This window comes from Culex pipiens, chromosome 3 (genome assembly GCF_016801865.2).
Source record: "Culex pipiens pallens isolate TS chromosome 3, TS_CPP_V2, whole genome shotgun sequence".
NCBI lineage: Eukaryota > Metazoa > Arthropoda > Insecta > Diptera > Culicidae > Culex > Culex pipiens.
The window spans coordinates 144104545-144118602 of NC_068939.1; the positions used below are offsets into that span (position 1 = coordinate 144104545).

Consider the following 14058-nt stretch of genomic DNA (forward strand, 5'->3'; position numbering starts at 1 on the left):
CATATCTAAAAAGAGGGTTGAAATCAGGATTACCATAACTCATCGCTAACATTTCAATAACCGCTATGTCTCACGCAAACCTACGTTTATGATGCTTTTTGAAATGTTAGCGACGAATTATCAATAATTATGAATGGCACTTGCCAAATAATATTGAATATTCTTACTCCGATATTATCGCTGCGCATCAAAGGTTCGCAATCTCGGAACTTCCATTGGGTTGCTATTCTGATTCACAAAATTTCACCCACTTCTGACGCAATGTTTCGTCACGTGGAAAACAAAAAAGACCTCTTTTGGCCACCCATCGTTTAGTCTATGAACAAAAAAAGCACGAAGCATTTAATTTTTCTGCAAAAACTTTAGCATAAACAGATCCAAAATGTTTCAAAACAAGTCAGTTCAGCAGCAATGAATATGTCACGCTGGAGCTTGAACATAGCCTTCTACTTTGTTTATGTTTACAGCTGTAGTGCAGTTGTAGTATAGTAGGCAGTAGGAAGCATTCGAAAATCACGTTACGCATTCTGTCTTTTCAGCACCCAGGTCCGAAATCAGTCATCAGAAATTCGGTCTTGTACGCATTCTTGCATTTTCTCAAGATTTTTTCAATCTTGACTAATTTAACCCAAACTTAAGTAATTCCTCGTGCGCGTGCACTTTCTAACACCGAAAAACGCACCCAGCTGTCAAAGTTTGCGTTCGACTGCTTCCGTCTTTCATCGTCCGTCGTCCGTCGACGTTCTTTTCGAGTACATTTGCCAAGATGGTAGGTTGTGTTTTGTGCTTTTTCGATGATTTTATCGTGATTTTCCGGCTCAAATGCGACCGTAACCGGGCTTAAAGTGTGAATTACGGCTGTGGCTTGTTGAAGAGATGAAATTTTGGTGTGGATCTATGTTTTTATTGTCAAAATTGGCTGAAATTGAGGCCGGAACACGAAACGTCAAAACAACAGTCCCGACGAAGAAATTGTTTATGGACCGGGTTTCTCTGATGTGGCCAAGCTAAACTTGATTGGAATCGTAATGATAACGAGTGCCTTGATTGGGCCTAAAAGTGTTACTTGAAAAAAATTAAAAATTTTGATTTTCTCAGTTAATTAAAGAAGTGAGCCGCAAGTTGTTTGGTTTAACCTCAAAAGAGTCCAGGGCCGGATTGTGGTGGTTTTCGCATTTGAGCCAAGAACAAAATCATCTCAAAAGTATCTTGAACTAATGACGATCTCCGTCCGTTTCAGCCTCCGAAGAAGGACACCAAGGGAGCGGCAAAGCAGCCGCAAAAGACCCAGAAGAAGAAGGAGGGGTCCGGCGGCGGCAAGGCCAAGAAGAAGAAGTGGTCCAAGGGAAAGGTTCGCGACAAGCTGAACAACCAGGTCCTGTTCGATAAGGCCACCTACGAGAAGCTCTACAAGGAAGTGCCCGCCTACAAGCTGATCACCCCGTCCGTCGTGTCCGAACGTCTGAAGATTCGCGGATCGCTGGCCAAGCGCGGCCTTCGGGAGCTGTGCGTCAAGGGTGAGTTTCCCGTCGGAGGTGTTCCCGCATCAATTTGTCTAATTGTTTGTTTCTCGTTTGTGTTTGCAGGACTGATCAAGCAGGTCGTTCACCACCACGCTCAGGTCATCTACACCCGCACCACCAAGGGAGACGATCCGGTGGCGTAAGCTTGGGATTTATCAATCCTGTGTGTATTTGTTGAACTGGCGCGCGGAGGTAGGTTAAGGCGGAACATTTTTTTCCCGGGTGTGTGTACCATCCACAAGAGAATGTCAAAGAGGACGGAGCAAAAAAATATACTTACTGCTAAGTAAAGAAAGCCTGAAGAGCTCTGGTTTGCGTTTGTTTGTGTTATGCTGTGAAGAACTCGATGACCACGTCCTCACAAAGAAACTGTTGCCAGTCGGGAGTGCACTGGCATAATTTGGAGATCCTGAGTAGTGTACGGTTAGCATATCAACTACGGGATGGAAAACAACGTTTACAGTAACTTGGTAATTCAAGCAAAACAATGTGATTGGGCCAATGTGAGTTTGCTAACGAAGAGTTTATCCCACTCACTCTTGATGTAATAATCCACCAACATGGACGGGATATATCTTGTTTACAAACTACTGTTCCAAAGTACTTATTTGAAGTTCACATCTGTGTTTGGGAAGCGCTTTTTTCGGAGAGCAATTTTATGCATTATAGGTACCTGGTGTATTTGACCCAAATCTTTATCATAATGAATCAAAAGATTTGTATTTATTTAAAACTAAGTTTATCAAACAAAAGCTACATCTAACATTAAACAACAACAATGCCAATTAATCCATTATAAAGAGAGAGAGAGAGCTTAATTCCAAGGATTACATCAGCGCAAAATTACGATTCTGTTTAATTTTGTCACATTGCTTGAATATTTGAAAGACGATTTCAGCTTCAGTTTGGCTAGAGTTTTTTTACGGTAAATATTTTTAAATGTTAAATCAAATTCATTAAGTCATTTCAAATATGTTTCAACAATTTTCGTTCCCTTAAACTTTTGTGTAATTATGGGTACATAACTATAGATAAAGCTTGATTTTAACAGGGCTGCGGAGTCGGGTCATATTTCAAGCGACTCCAACTCCGACTCCGGCTTTCTGAGTTAAGCCGACTCCGACTCCGGCTTTCCACAAATTGCTGACTCCGGCTCCGACTCCGACTCCGGCCTTCCAACTCTAGCCGACTCCGACTCCAGCTTTCCACAAATTGTTGACTCCGACTCCGACACCTAATCTTTATTTAAAATATTTTAAAAATTTGAATAAATCACATCACTCACATTTCAGTTCACACTTGCGCGAATACTGTAAACCGGGGTGACATTTATGTTCGGGGTGTTTCGCAAAGTTATAAATACGAATTATTTATACTAACTGAATGGTATGGAACCATACTAAGCTTGGTAGATAAGTGTTCGTTGTTCTATGTTACATGTTTTCAGCGTTATATAAACAAAAATCATAAATATCTTCAGATTTAAACGCATTTTCAGCACAACAATTTTCTAAATAAATTTAAATTTTGTTGTTTAAAAAATTGGAACTTTTTATTTAATTACTTTAAATTCACTTTCATTTTTTTTTAAATTTATATGCTAGCTAACTAATTTTTAATTGTACTTTTTTTTTAATGAAATATTAAAAGAAAGTTAGCCTTCATGATTGAATTGACATATAAAATCAATTTGCATAATTTTAGGCTGAAATTTTGAAGAAACACAGTAACTATCAAAGATACCCTGGTTTTGAAATAGACAATTTTCAAAGTCACTTTTTTTTAAATCTCTTTTGAATTTAATTCAGAGGACGTACATGGAAATTGTGTGATCCAGCCCAGTACACACTTTAAACATATAAATAATGAGAAAAATCTAAAATTTGAAAAATAAATTAAAATTATAGCAATTATATCACCCCGATTTAAGGGCTCAAATCAGCCGGGGAAGTTGTTCTCTTCTTCTTCACAAAATGTTGCATGCGACATTACGCAGAAATGTCGTGCAACGTTTTGAGGTGGTTGGATTGTTCTGTAAAGTGATTTGAAGATGGTTGATTGAAATACCTTTCAAGCTTTATTGGTTTAGGACACATTTTTTGTAATAATTCGTGATTTTACAATATTTTATTGAATATTCTGAAATAATGCAACACAAGTGCAACAAGCAATTCAGTTGCGCAGCGCAAAAATGGCAACAGCGCACCATTCTTGGCTGCTGCTGCTGCACACGGCCAGCACAAAGCGAGGACAAAGGAGCGTTATAGGGTATACTTCACATTTGTGCTCTCTATTATGAAAATAAATGATAGAAAATTTATATTTTTTCATCAGCATTTTTACTAACATATTGAAAATACATTGCGAAATAATGTATCGTATGCTAATAAAATTTAAAGATGTCTCAAAAAGACCAAAGCCCATTATCATCTCTTTTGCTGAGCAATTTTTCCTTCTCAAGCACAAGTAAAAAAAAAAAGAATAGAAAAATGCAAAATATATTTTCAATTGTTAGAGCACACTTCAAAATAATACAAATTCAATATTCTAGTTTACTTTTTTATGTCAGTGACCGATCGAGTACTTGACCCTATTCCAGCAGCAGAGGCTCGCCAGGAGTATTGTTTTGAATTTGATCCATTGTGATTGGCTGAAACTTCAAGCACGTGGTTCTCGTGTGTAAACAAACTAACATACTCTCGCGCATGGATATCTCCATACGCGTCCTGTCTTAGTAGTTGAATTGTTTCTAATTTTGTTTCAATGGAATGCATGATTTTTGGGTTTTTCGGCAACCTGTGACTGTCCACGTGACTGGTAACGGAGTTGTTCACGTAAGAGTTTTTCATGTGATTGCTCACGTGATGACTTAACCACGTGTCTAGCTACTCACGTGACTGACTTATGGAAACATGACTTTGGACGTTAGGGGAAGTGTCGTGAATGTTAGTAGATTGTTCCAATATTGTGTTGTAGTTCAAAGTAGATAGTCGAAGAGTTTCAAATGCTTCGAATCATCGAATCATGAAAAATAACGTTTCAGTAATATTTTTAATTTTTAGTTCAGCAGCAAAAATACAAAAATACAAAAATACAAAAATACAAAAATACAAAAATACAAAAATACAAAAATACAAAAATACAAAAATACAAAAATACAAAAATACAAAAATACAAAAATACAAAAATACAAAAATACAAAAATACAAAAATACAAAAATACAAAAATACAAAAATACAAAAATACAAAAATACAAAAATACAAAAATACAAAAATACAAAAATACAAAAATACAAAAATACAAAAATACAAAAATACAAAAATACAAAAATACAAAAATACAAAAATACAAAAATACAAAAATACAAAAATACAAAAATACAAAAATACAAAAATACAAAAATACAAAAATACAAAAATACAAAAATACAAAAATACAAAAATACAAAAATACAAAAATACAAAAATAAAAAAATACAAAAATACAAAAATACAAAAATACAAAAATACAAAAATACAAAAATACAAAAATACAAAAATACAAAAATACAAAAATACAAAAATACAAAAAAAAAACAAAAATACAAAAATACAAAAATACAAAAATACAAAAATACAAAAATACAAAAATACAAAAATACAAAAATACAAAAATACAAAAATACAAAAATACAAAAATACAAAAATACAAAAATACAAAAATACAAAAATACAAAAATACAAAAATACAAAAATACAAAAATACAAAAATACAAAAATACAAAAATACAAAAATACAAAAATAAAAAATACAAAAATACAAAAATACAAAAATACAAAAATACAAAAATACAAAAATACAAAAATATAAAAAAAAACAAAAATACAAAAATACAAAAATGCAAAAATGCAAAAATAGAAAAAACACAAAAATACAAAAATACAAAAAAAAATACAAAAATAACATTTGTATAATTTGTATAATTTGTTTAATTTGTATAATTTGTATAATTTGTATAATTTGTATTATTTGTATTATTTGAATTATTTGTATTATTTGTATTATTTGTATTATTTGTATAATTTGTATAATTTGTATTATTTGTATTATTTGTATTATTTGTATTATTTGTATTATTTGTATAATTTGTATAATTTGTATAATTTGTATAATTTGTATAATTTGTATAATTTGTATAATTTGTATAATTTGTATTATTTGTATAATTTGTATAATTTGTATAAATTGTATTATTTGTATTATTTGTATAATTTGTATAAATTGTATTATTTATATTATTTGTTTTAATTGTATTATTTGTATTATTTGTATTATTTGTATTATTTGTATTATTTGTATTATTTGTATTATTTGTATTATTTGTATTATTTGTATTATTTGTATTATTTGTATTATTTGTATTATTTGTATGATTTGTATTATTTGTATTATTTGTATTATTTGTATTATTTGTATCACTTGTATTATTTGTATTATTTGCATTATTTGTATTTTTTGAATTATTTGTATAATTTATATTATTCGTATTATTTGTATTTTTGTTATTTTTGGTTTTATTTGTATTATTTGTATTATTTGTATTATTTTTATTATTTGTATTTTTTATATTATTTGTATTATTTGCATTATTTGTATTATTTGTATTATTTGTATTATTTGTATCATTTGTATTATTTGTATTATTTGTATTATTTGTATTATTGTATTATTTGTATTATTTGTATTATTTGTATTATTTGTATTATTTGTATTATTTGTATTTTTTGTATAATTTGTATAATTTGTATTATTTGTATTTTTGTATTATTTGTATTATTTGTATTATTTGTATAATTTGTATAATTTGTATTATTTGTATAATTTGTATAATTTGTATAATTTGTATAATTTGTATTATTTGTATTATTTGTATTATTTGTATTATTTGTATTATTTGTATTATTTGTATTATTTGTATTATTGTATCACTTGTATTATTTGTATTATTTGCATTATTTGTATTTTTTGTATTATTTGTATAATTGATATTATTCGTATTATTTGTATTTTTGTTTTTTTTGTATTATTTGTATTATTTGTATTATTTGTATTATTTGTATTATTTGTATTATTTGTATTATTTGTATTATTTGTATTATTTGTATTATTTGTATTATTTGTATTATTTGTATTATTTGTATTATTTGTATTATTTGTATTATTTGTATTTGTGGGTCTCGTGGCGCAGGGGTAGCGGCTTCGGCTGCCGATCCCGATGATGCTATGAGACGCGGGTTCGATTCCCGCCTTATCCACTGAGCTTCTATCGGATGGTGAAGTAAAACGTCGGTCCCGGTTTCTCCTGTCTCGTCAGAGGCGCTGGAGCAGAAATCCCACGTTAGAGGAAGGCCATGCCCCGAGGGGCGTAGTGCCAATAGTTTCGTTTCGTATTATTTGTATAACTTGTATTATTTGTATAACTTGTATTATTTGAATTATTTGTATTATTTGTATTATCTGTATTATTTGTTTTATTTGTAATATTTGTAGTATTTGTATTATTTGTATTATTTGTATTATTTGTATTATTTGTATTATTTGTATTATTTGTATTTTTTGTATTATTTGCATTATTTGTTTTATTTGTATTATTTGAATTATTTGTAGAACTTGTATTATTTGTATAACTTGTTTTATTTGAATTATTTGTATTATTTGTATTACTTGTATTATTTGAAATATTTGTATTATTTGTATTATTTAAATTATTTGTATTATTTGTATTATTTGTATTATTTTTATTATTTGTATTATTTGTATTATTTGTATTATTTGTATAAATTGTATTATTTGTTTAATTTGTTTTATTTGTACAATTTGTATTATTTGTATAATTTGTATAATTTATATTATTTGTAGTATTTGTATAAATAGTATATTTTTATAAATTGTTTTATTTGTACAATTTGTATTATTTTTATAATTTGTATAATTTATATAATTTGTATTATTTGTTTTATTTGTATTATTTGTATTATTTGCATTATTTGTTTTATTTGTATTGTTTGTATTATTTGTATCATTTGAATTTTGTTGTATTTGTTTTTTATCATTTGTTTTATTTCTATTATTTGTTTTATTTGAATTTTGATGCATTTGATTTTTTTATCATTTGTATTATTTGTAATATATTATTTTTTGTATTGTATGTATCCAGAGTTTCTTTTGAAAAGGACCTATAAACTATTGTCTTTCATATGTTTATAGGACCTATTCAAAAAAAAAAAAACTCTTGGTATTATTGGTATTTTTGTTTATTTTGTACTGATTGTTTTTTGTATTTTTTGTATTATCAGTATTTTATTGTTTTTTTTTGTAATTTTGTAATTTTGTAATTTTGTAATTTTGTAATTTTGTAATTTTGTAATTTTGTAATTTTGTAATTTTGTAATTTTGTAATTTTGTAATTTTGTAATTTTGTAATTTTGTAATTTTGTAATTTTGTAATTTTGTAATTTTGTAATTTTGTAATTTTGTAATTTTGTAATTTTGTAATTTTGTAATTTTGTAATTTTGTAATTTTGTAATTTTGTAATTTTGTAATTTTGTAATTTTGTAATTTTGTAATTTTGTAATTTTGTAATTTTGTAATTTTGTAATTTTGTAATTTTGTAATTTTGTAATTTTGTAATTTTGTAATTTTGTAATTTTGTAATTTTGTAATTTTGTAATTTTGTAATTTTGTAATTTTGTAATTTTGTAATTTTGTAATTTTGTAATTTTGTAATTTTGTAATTTTGTAATTTTGTAATTTTGTAATTTTGTAATTTTGTAATTTTGTAATTTTGTAATTTTGTAATTTTGTAATTTTGTAATTTTGTAATTTTGTAATTTTGTAATTTTGTAATTTTGTAATTTTGTAATTTTGTAATTTTGTAATTTTGTAATTTTGTAATTTTGTAATTTTGTAATTTTGTAATTTTGTAATTTTGTAATTTTGTAATTTTGTAATTTTGTAATTTTGTAATTTTGTAATTTTGTAATTTTGTAATTTTGTAATTTTGTAATTTTGTAATTTTGTAATTTTGTAATTTTGTAATTTTGTAATTTTGTAATTTTGTAATTTTGTAATTTTGTAATTTTGTAATTTTGTAATTTTGTAATTTTGTAATTTTGTAATTTTGTAATTTTGTAATTTTGTAATTTTGTAATTTTGTAATTTTGTAATTTTGTAATTTTGTAATTTTGTAATTTTGTAATTTTGTAATTTTGTAATTTTGTAATTTTGTAATTTTGTAATTTTGTAATTTTGTAATTTTGTAATTTTGTAATTTTGTAATTTTGTAATTTTGTAATTTTGTAATTTTGTAATTTTGTAATTTTGTAATTTTGTAATTTTGTAATTTTGTAATTTTGTAATTTTGTAATTTTGCAATTTTGTAATTTTGTAATTTTGTAATTTTGTAATTTTGTAATTTTGTAATTTTGTAATTTTGTAATTTTGTAATTTTGTAATTTTGTAATTTTGTAATTTTGTAATTTTGTAATTTTGTAATTTTGTAATTTTGTAATTTTGTAATTTTGTAATTTTGTATAAAGTATCTCATTTGATCATTCTTTTTACCAGTCGATGACGACGTGAATGCCAAAATAACTCCTAAACCATGCCTTTGATTGCAACAAAACAAGCCTACACACACGCACACACAATCACACACCGAGGCCAGCCGGGTCAGCAAGTTAGCAGAGAAGAAATAGGGTCAATAGTCCACCAAAATTATCATAATGTTTTATTGAATAAACACTGTTTACTTTTTCAAATCACCTGTGTGATTTGAAGCTTCATATAACATTATTATTTTATAAAATTTCATTCACTTTTCATCTTGAGGTTGCAAAATGAAAATGCTGAGCCGGGTTAGAATTTTGCGCTTCCATCTCGCTGTGGAACATCAATAAATTTTATTAGAATGTAAAATATTATTGCATAATTTACTGTTGGCATTATTTCAGTGAAAAATTATGTTGAAAGATATTAGTCGTCCAATATTTATTATCCTAAAAGCGTACAAAAATATGAAGTCGGCCCTATTTGGCTCCTTTGTTCTCGCTCTGTGCCGCGTGCTGGCCGAGTGCTGAGCAGCAGGCTAGCATGGCGCGCTGTTGCCACTTTTGTTGTACGCAACAAAATTGCCTGTCGCGTGCCTGTTGCATGATTTGGGTTGGATAAAAATATTTTTTTGTAGAATATTTACTATAAAAAAACGAAAACTCAGATCAATACAAATTTATATTCAATGAATAGATAATTGTCTTGCAAAGCGCGTACCAACTTCCTTTTTTGGACTGGCAATGTGGTTTTTGCCCTGTTGGGGTTACACGACCAAAAAATAATATGTAGAGTGCAAAAACAGCATGCAACATTGAACTCTCGGACCCAACATTGAAACAATGGTATTGTAAAAATAGTTTAGCTTAGTTGCAAAGTGTTCAGAAATTAATACTCTAGGGGCTAAATCAAAAACCATATCGATATGTTTTGTAGTTTTCGAGATATACCAGTTTTAGAAAAAAAAATTTCGGGGACGGGTTTCCGGCTGATGTGTCTCGTTAAGGTGTTAAAAAAATAGACTTGTTCAAAGATATTATTTAAGGATCCACTACACGCAAACATTTTTTGCTTCGACTTTTTTACTGAATTTGTCATAATTCTGAATAGAAAAAAGTTAGAGTCCCACTTTTTGTATTAGAAAAGTTCTGTAGAAAAGTTATGAAAAGTTAACAAGACCTGACCTGACCTGAAAAGTTAACAAGACTGATCATTGTTGAAAATCTTTTGAAAGAGCACACGATTTTGAACCAAACTGCATCAATAACTCAAAAACGATGAAAATGCATATGGGACATTTATGCGATCAGGGGCAGTATAAAAGTTGATAATTTATTAGTAGAGTTATAATGTCAATTTTACAAATGTTTTTTAAATATATTTTTTTTCGTTAGTACCGATAGTGAACTTTGATTTTCCTATATAAAAAAGGATCTACTTCTATGGTAATATATTGACATTTAGTAAGCAAAATTAAGTTTAGATAAGTTTTATATAGAATTTCCAGAGTTATATAAACTTTTATACTAAGTAGTTAGTAAACTTTATATTTAATCTAAATTATTTTATATCGGTCAAAGATGCCAATTTGAAGTTGGGGGGCTGGATTTATGGTGATTTGTCAACAAATAACTTTATGTTAATTTTCGAAAAGTGTTTAAACTTTTTTAGCACCTTTTTTATTTTTGTAATAGTATTTGTTATAGAACTTTTTATAGAAATCATCTTTTCATGAGCTTTTTGTAGCAAAATGTTCGGCATGCGTTTCTGAATAAAACGTAGCACTAGGTTTTTGTCAAACTTTGAATTGTTTACATGTTTCATCACAAAATGCGCATAGGGCCCAACGGGTGTAAATACTATTTTTTAAATACTGTAAATACAAGCAAAAAGAGACAGTAAAGAATTATTTAACTATGTTTTAATTTTTTGACTACACAGCCACAATTGTTTACTATTGTATGAGTTATGAAACTATAGTTTAGTGTATACAAACATTGACACGAGGATTAACAGATTATCATGCTGTGATCTTAGTGAAATAACACAATAAGAGCTTTCCAATCACTTTTTTTTTTTTTTTTTTTTTTTTTCGTGTCTACGTCTACGGCGATTGTTTACGTTTGCGATAGCGCTGATATTTTTTGCGATTTTACGTGTGTTTTGCGCAAGTTTCCGAAGTTTATTCGCGTTGTGCGGTCCGTTTACGCTAACCACCAATCCCGGAAAGTGTCGAACGGTCGGTTCCCGTGGCCTGGTTGCTGGTTGAAACCTGCGTGTTTTTACTCCGTTGAGTGAACCTCCAACACAACATCGTCGTTAAGGGCATCTCTACCGGTGGTGTTTATTGGTTGCGGCTGCACAAATTATTTGCCGAAATTTTGGACATGGCTTCTGCTTGCGATTACTGCGCCAAACAGGTCAAGGATGAGGAGCCGTTCGTTAAGTGCATGGGCTTCTGCGAAGGGGTCGTACATATGCGCTGTACCAAGACGGGCAGCTTGAAGATGAACACCTCGTTCCTGAAGATCATCAACGAATGCTTCAATATGTTTTGGATGTGCGACGAGTGTTCGAAGCTGATGAAGGTGGCTCGTTTCCGCACCGTAATGGAGTCCGTCGGCGATGCGGTCGACCACATGCAGGATGAACAAGACCGCAAAAACTCCGAGCTGCGGGACCTGATCACTGAGAATGGGAAGCAGCTGCTGCTGCTCTCCAAGCGCGTCAGCAGCCTAACACCAACTGCCAATAAATTAGGAACGCCAAGGAATAAGCCTACTCCGAAACGTACCCGTGATTCCAATCCTGTTCCGCCGAAGCCCTTGGTGTTTGGGACGAACGAAGTAGCGAGTGCAAGTGTCACTTGCATCCCCCCAGAAGAAAGTCTGTTCCGGCTGTACGTGACACGCTTCGCCAACCACACGACTGCTACACAAGTGGAAGGACTCGTGAAAAATGCCATCGGCCAGAACGAACTGGTTCAAGTGACCGCATTGGTCAAAAAGGGAGGAAGCCCCGACTCTCTCCGGCACAGTCGCGCAGTCCGCAGCCAGCGTTCATCTTAGTCATCCCGATCCTGCTGCCGGAAGTAGAGTCGGGGTCTTCCAGTCGTCACAGTCAGGCAAGTACGCACACCGTCTGAGCCCTTCCCCTCCTGATGCATATCCGGTTTCCAGCGCAACTCCCTTAAGGCGTCCGGGACGAGGCCAAAAGTCGCGATTGCCGTGTAACGAATCGCTGAACATCTACTACCAGAACGTCGGTGGCATGAACACACGAGCTCTGGAGTACTGTCTCGCATGCTCCGCCGTCTCATATGATGTTATCGCAGTAACGGAGACCTGGTTAAAGGCCAGCACATTGTCTACTCAAGTTTTCGGGAACGGCTACGAGGTCTTCAGGGGTGATCGCGAGCAGTTCGTCAACAGCCAGAAGAGAGATGGCGGGGGCGTTGCTATCGCGGTTCGTCACGGACTTCGAGCGCGAATTGTTGTGTCCGATGAATGGAAGTGTGCCGAGCAAGTATGGGTCGCCATCGATCTTGATGACCATACCGTCTTCATCTGCGCTGCGTACATCCCCCCCGATCAAACCAGCAGTGCAAACGTGTTTGAAATCAACGCAGCTTCTGTTTTGGCCGTCTCTTCCATGGCCCGCCGCCCCTACAATGAACTCATCGTCCTCGGAGATTTCAACCTGCCAGGATTGATCTGGCGTCCCAGCGGCGATGGTTTTCTGTATGCCGACTCTGCGCTTTCAACCCAGGCCGCGCACGTGACGGAGTTTCTGGACAGCTATTCCAGCTCCTTGCTTCAACAGATCAACTCTTTCCCGAACGAAAACAACGTGGTGTTGGACCTCTGCTTTGTCAGCTGCCCAGATACCGCACCCCCGCTAGTCATCGCTCCGGCACCGCTAGTTAAGGATGTCCGGCATCATCCGCCGCTGCTGCTGTCCCTGCCGGTCCGTTTGGCCACCGACCACACGCCAGTTGTTTGTGAAGTCCGCTATGACTATCGCAATTTAGACGTTCCCAGCATGTTAGAGCTCCTGCAAAGCATTGATTGGGAGAACACACTTGACAAGGATAATCTCGACGAGGCCGTACAGACCTTTACCAACATTCTTAGCTACGCCATCGACAGGCACGTACCGAAGAAACCTGTTACGAACGCTCGTGTTCCATGGCAAACTAGCGAGCTTAGGAGAGTCAAAGCTGCAAAGAGGTCGGCACTGAAAAAATTCTCTAAACATCGGACGTTACCTTTGCACAACTATTACGTGCGACTCAACAGCTGCTACAAAAGGATGAGTAGACAGTGTCATGCCGATCACGAAGTACGTACCCAGAAGAAACTCAAGTCCAACCCGAAAGGTTTTTGGAAGTACATCAACGAGCAGCGGAAAGAAATCGGGTTACCGTCATCTATGTTCCTAGGAGACGAAACAGCATCGAATACGGAGGAGATCTGCCAGCTGTTCGCGGCGAAATTTTCGAGCGTGTTTACGCTAGAGGACCTGCAACCAGAACAAGTCACCGCCGCCGCCAGCAACGTCCCAACAAACGGTCTGGGTCTGAACAGCATTAGAATCGATCGCTCCAAGATTCTGGAAGCCGTAGCCAAGCTCAAGATATCCAACACGACAGGCCCGGACGGAGTTCCATCGATAGTCCTGAAAAAATGCATCGACGGGCTCCTGGAGCCTCTCTATCTCCTCTTCAATCTATCCCTCTCTATTGGATCATTTCCGAAGCTCTGGAAACACGCCTTCATGTTTCCGGTACACAAGAAAGGTGATAAACGGAACGTGTACAACTATCGTGGAATATCAGCACTGTGCGCCGTTTCGAAACTTTTCGAGCTAGCGGTCATGGCTCCAGTTTTCTTCTTCTGCAAAAACCTGATCAGCGAGGACCAGCACGGGTTTATGCCATCGCGGT

General features: G+C 32.7%; 1 protein-coding gene across 1 annotated transcript; it reads left to right on the plus strand.

Moving 5' to 3' along the window:
• The first annotated feature begins 643 nt into the window (after positions 1–643).
• LOC120415928 (40S ribosomal protein S25) lies at positions 644–1825 on the plus strand. Its single transcript, XM_039577574.2, has 3 exons — positions 644–769; positions 1241–1517; positions 1587–1825. Exons 1-3 carry the CDS (start codon positions 767–769, stop codon positions 1664–1666), a joined length of 360 nt encoding a protein of 119 aa, XP_039433508.1. The 5' UTR covers positions 644–766; the 3' UTR covers positions 1667–1825.
• Positions 1826–14058: the final 12233 nt, after the last annotated feature.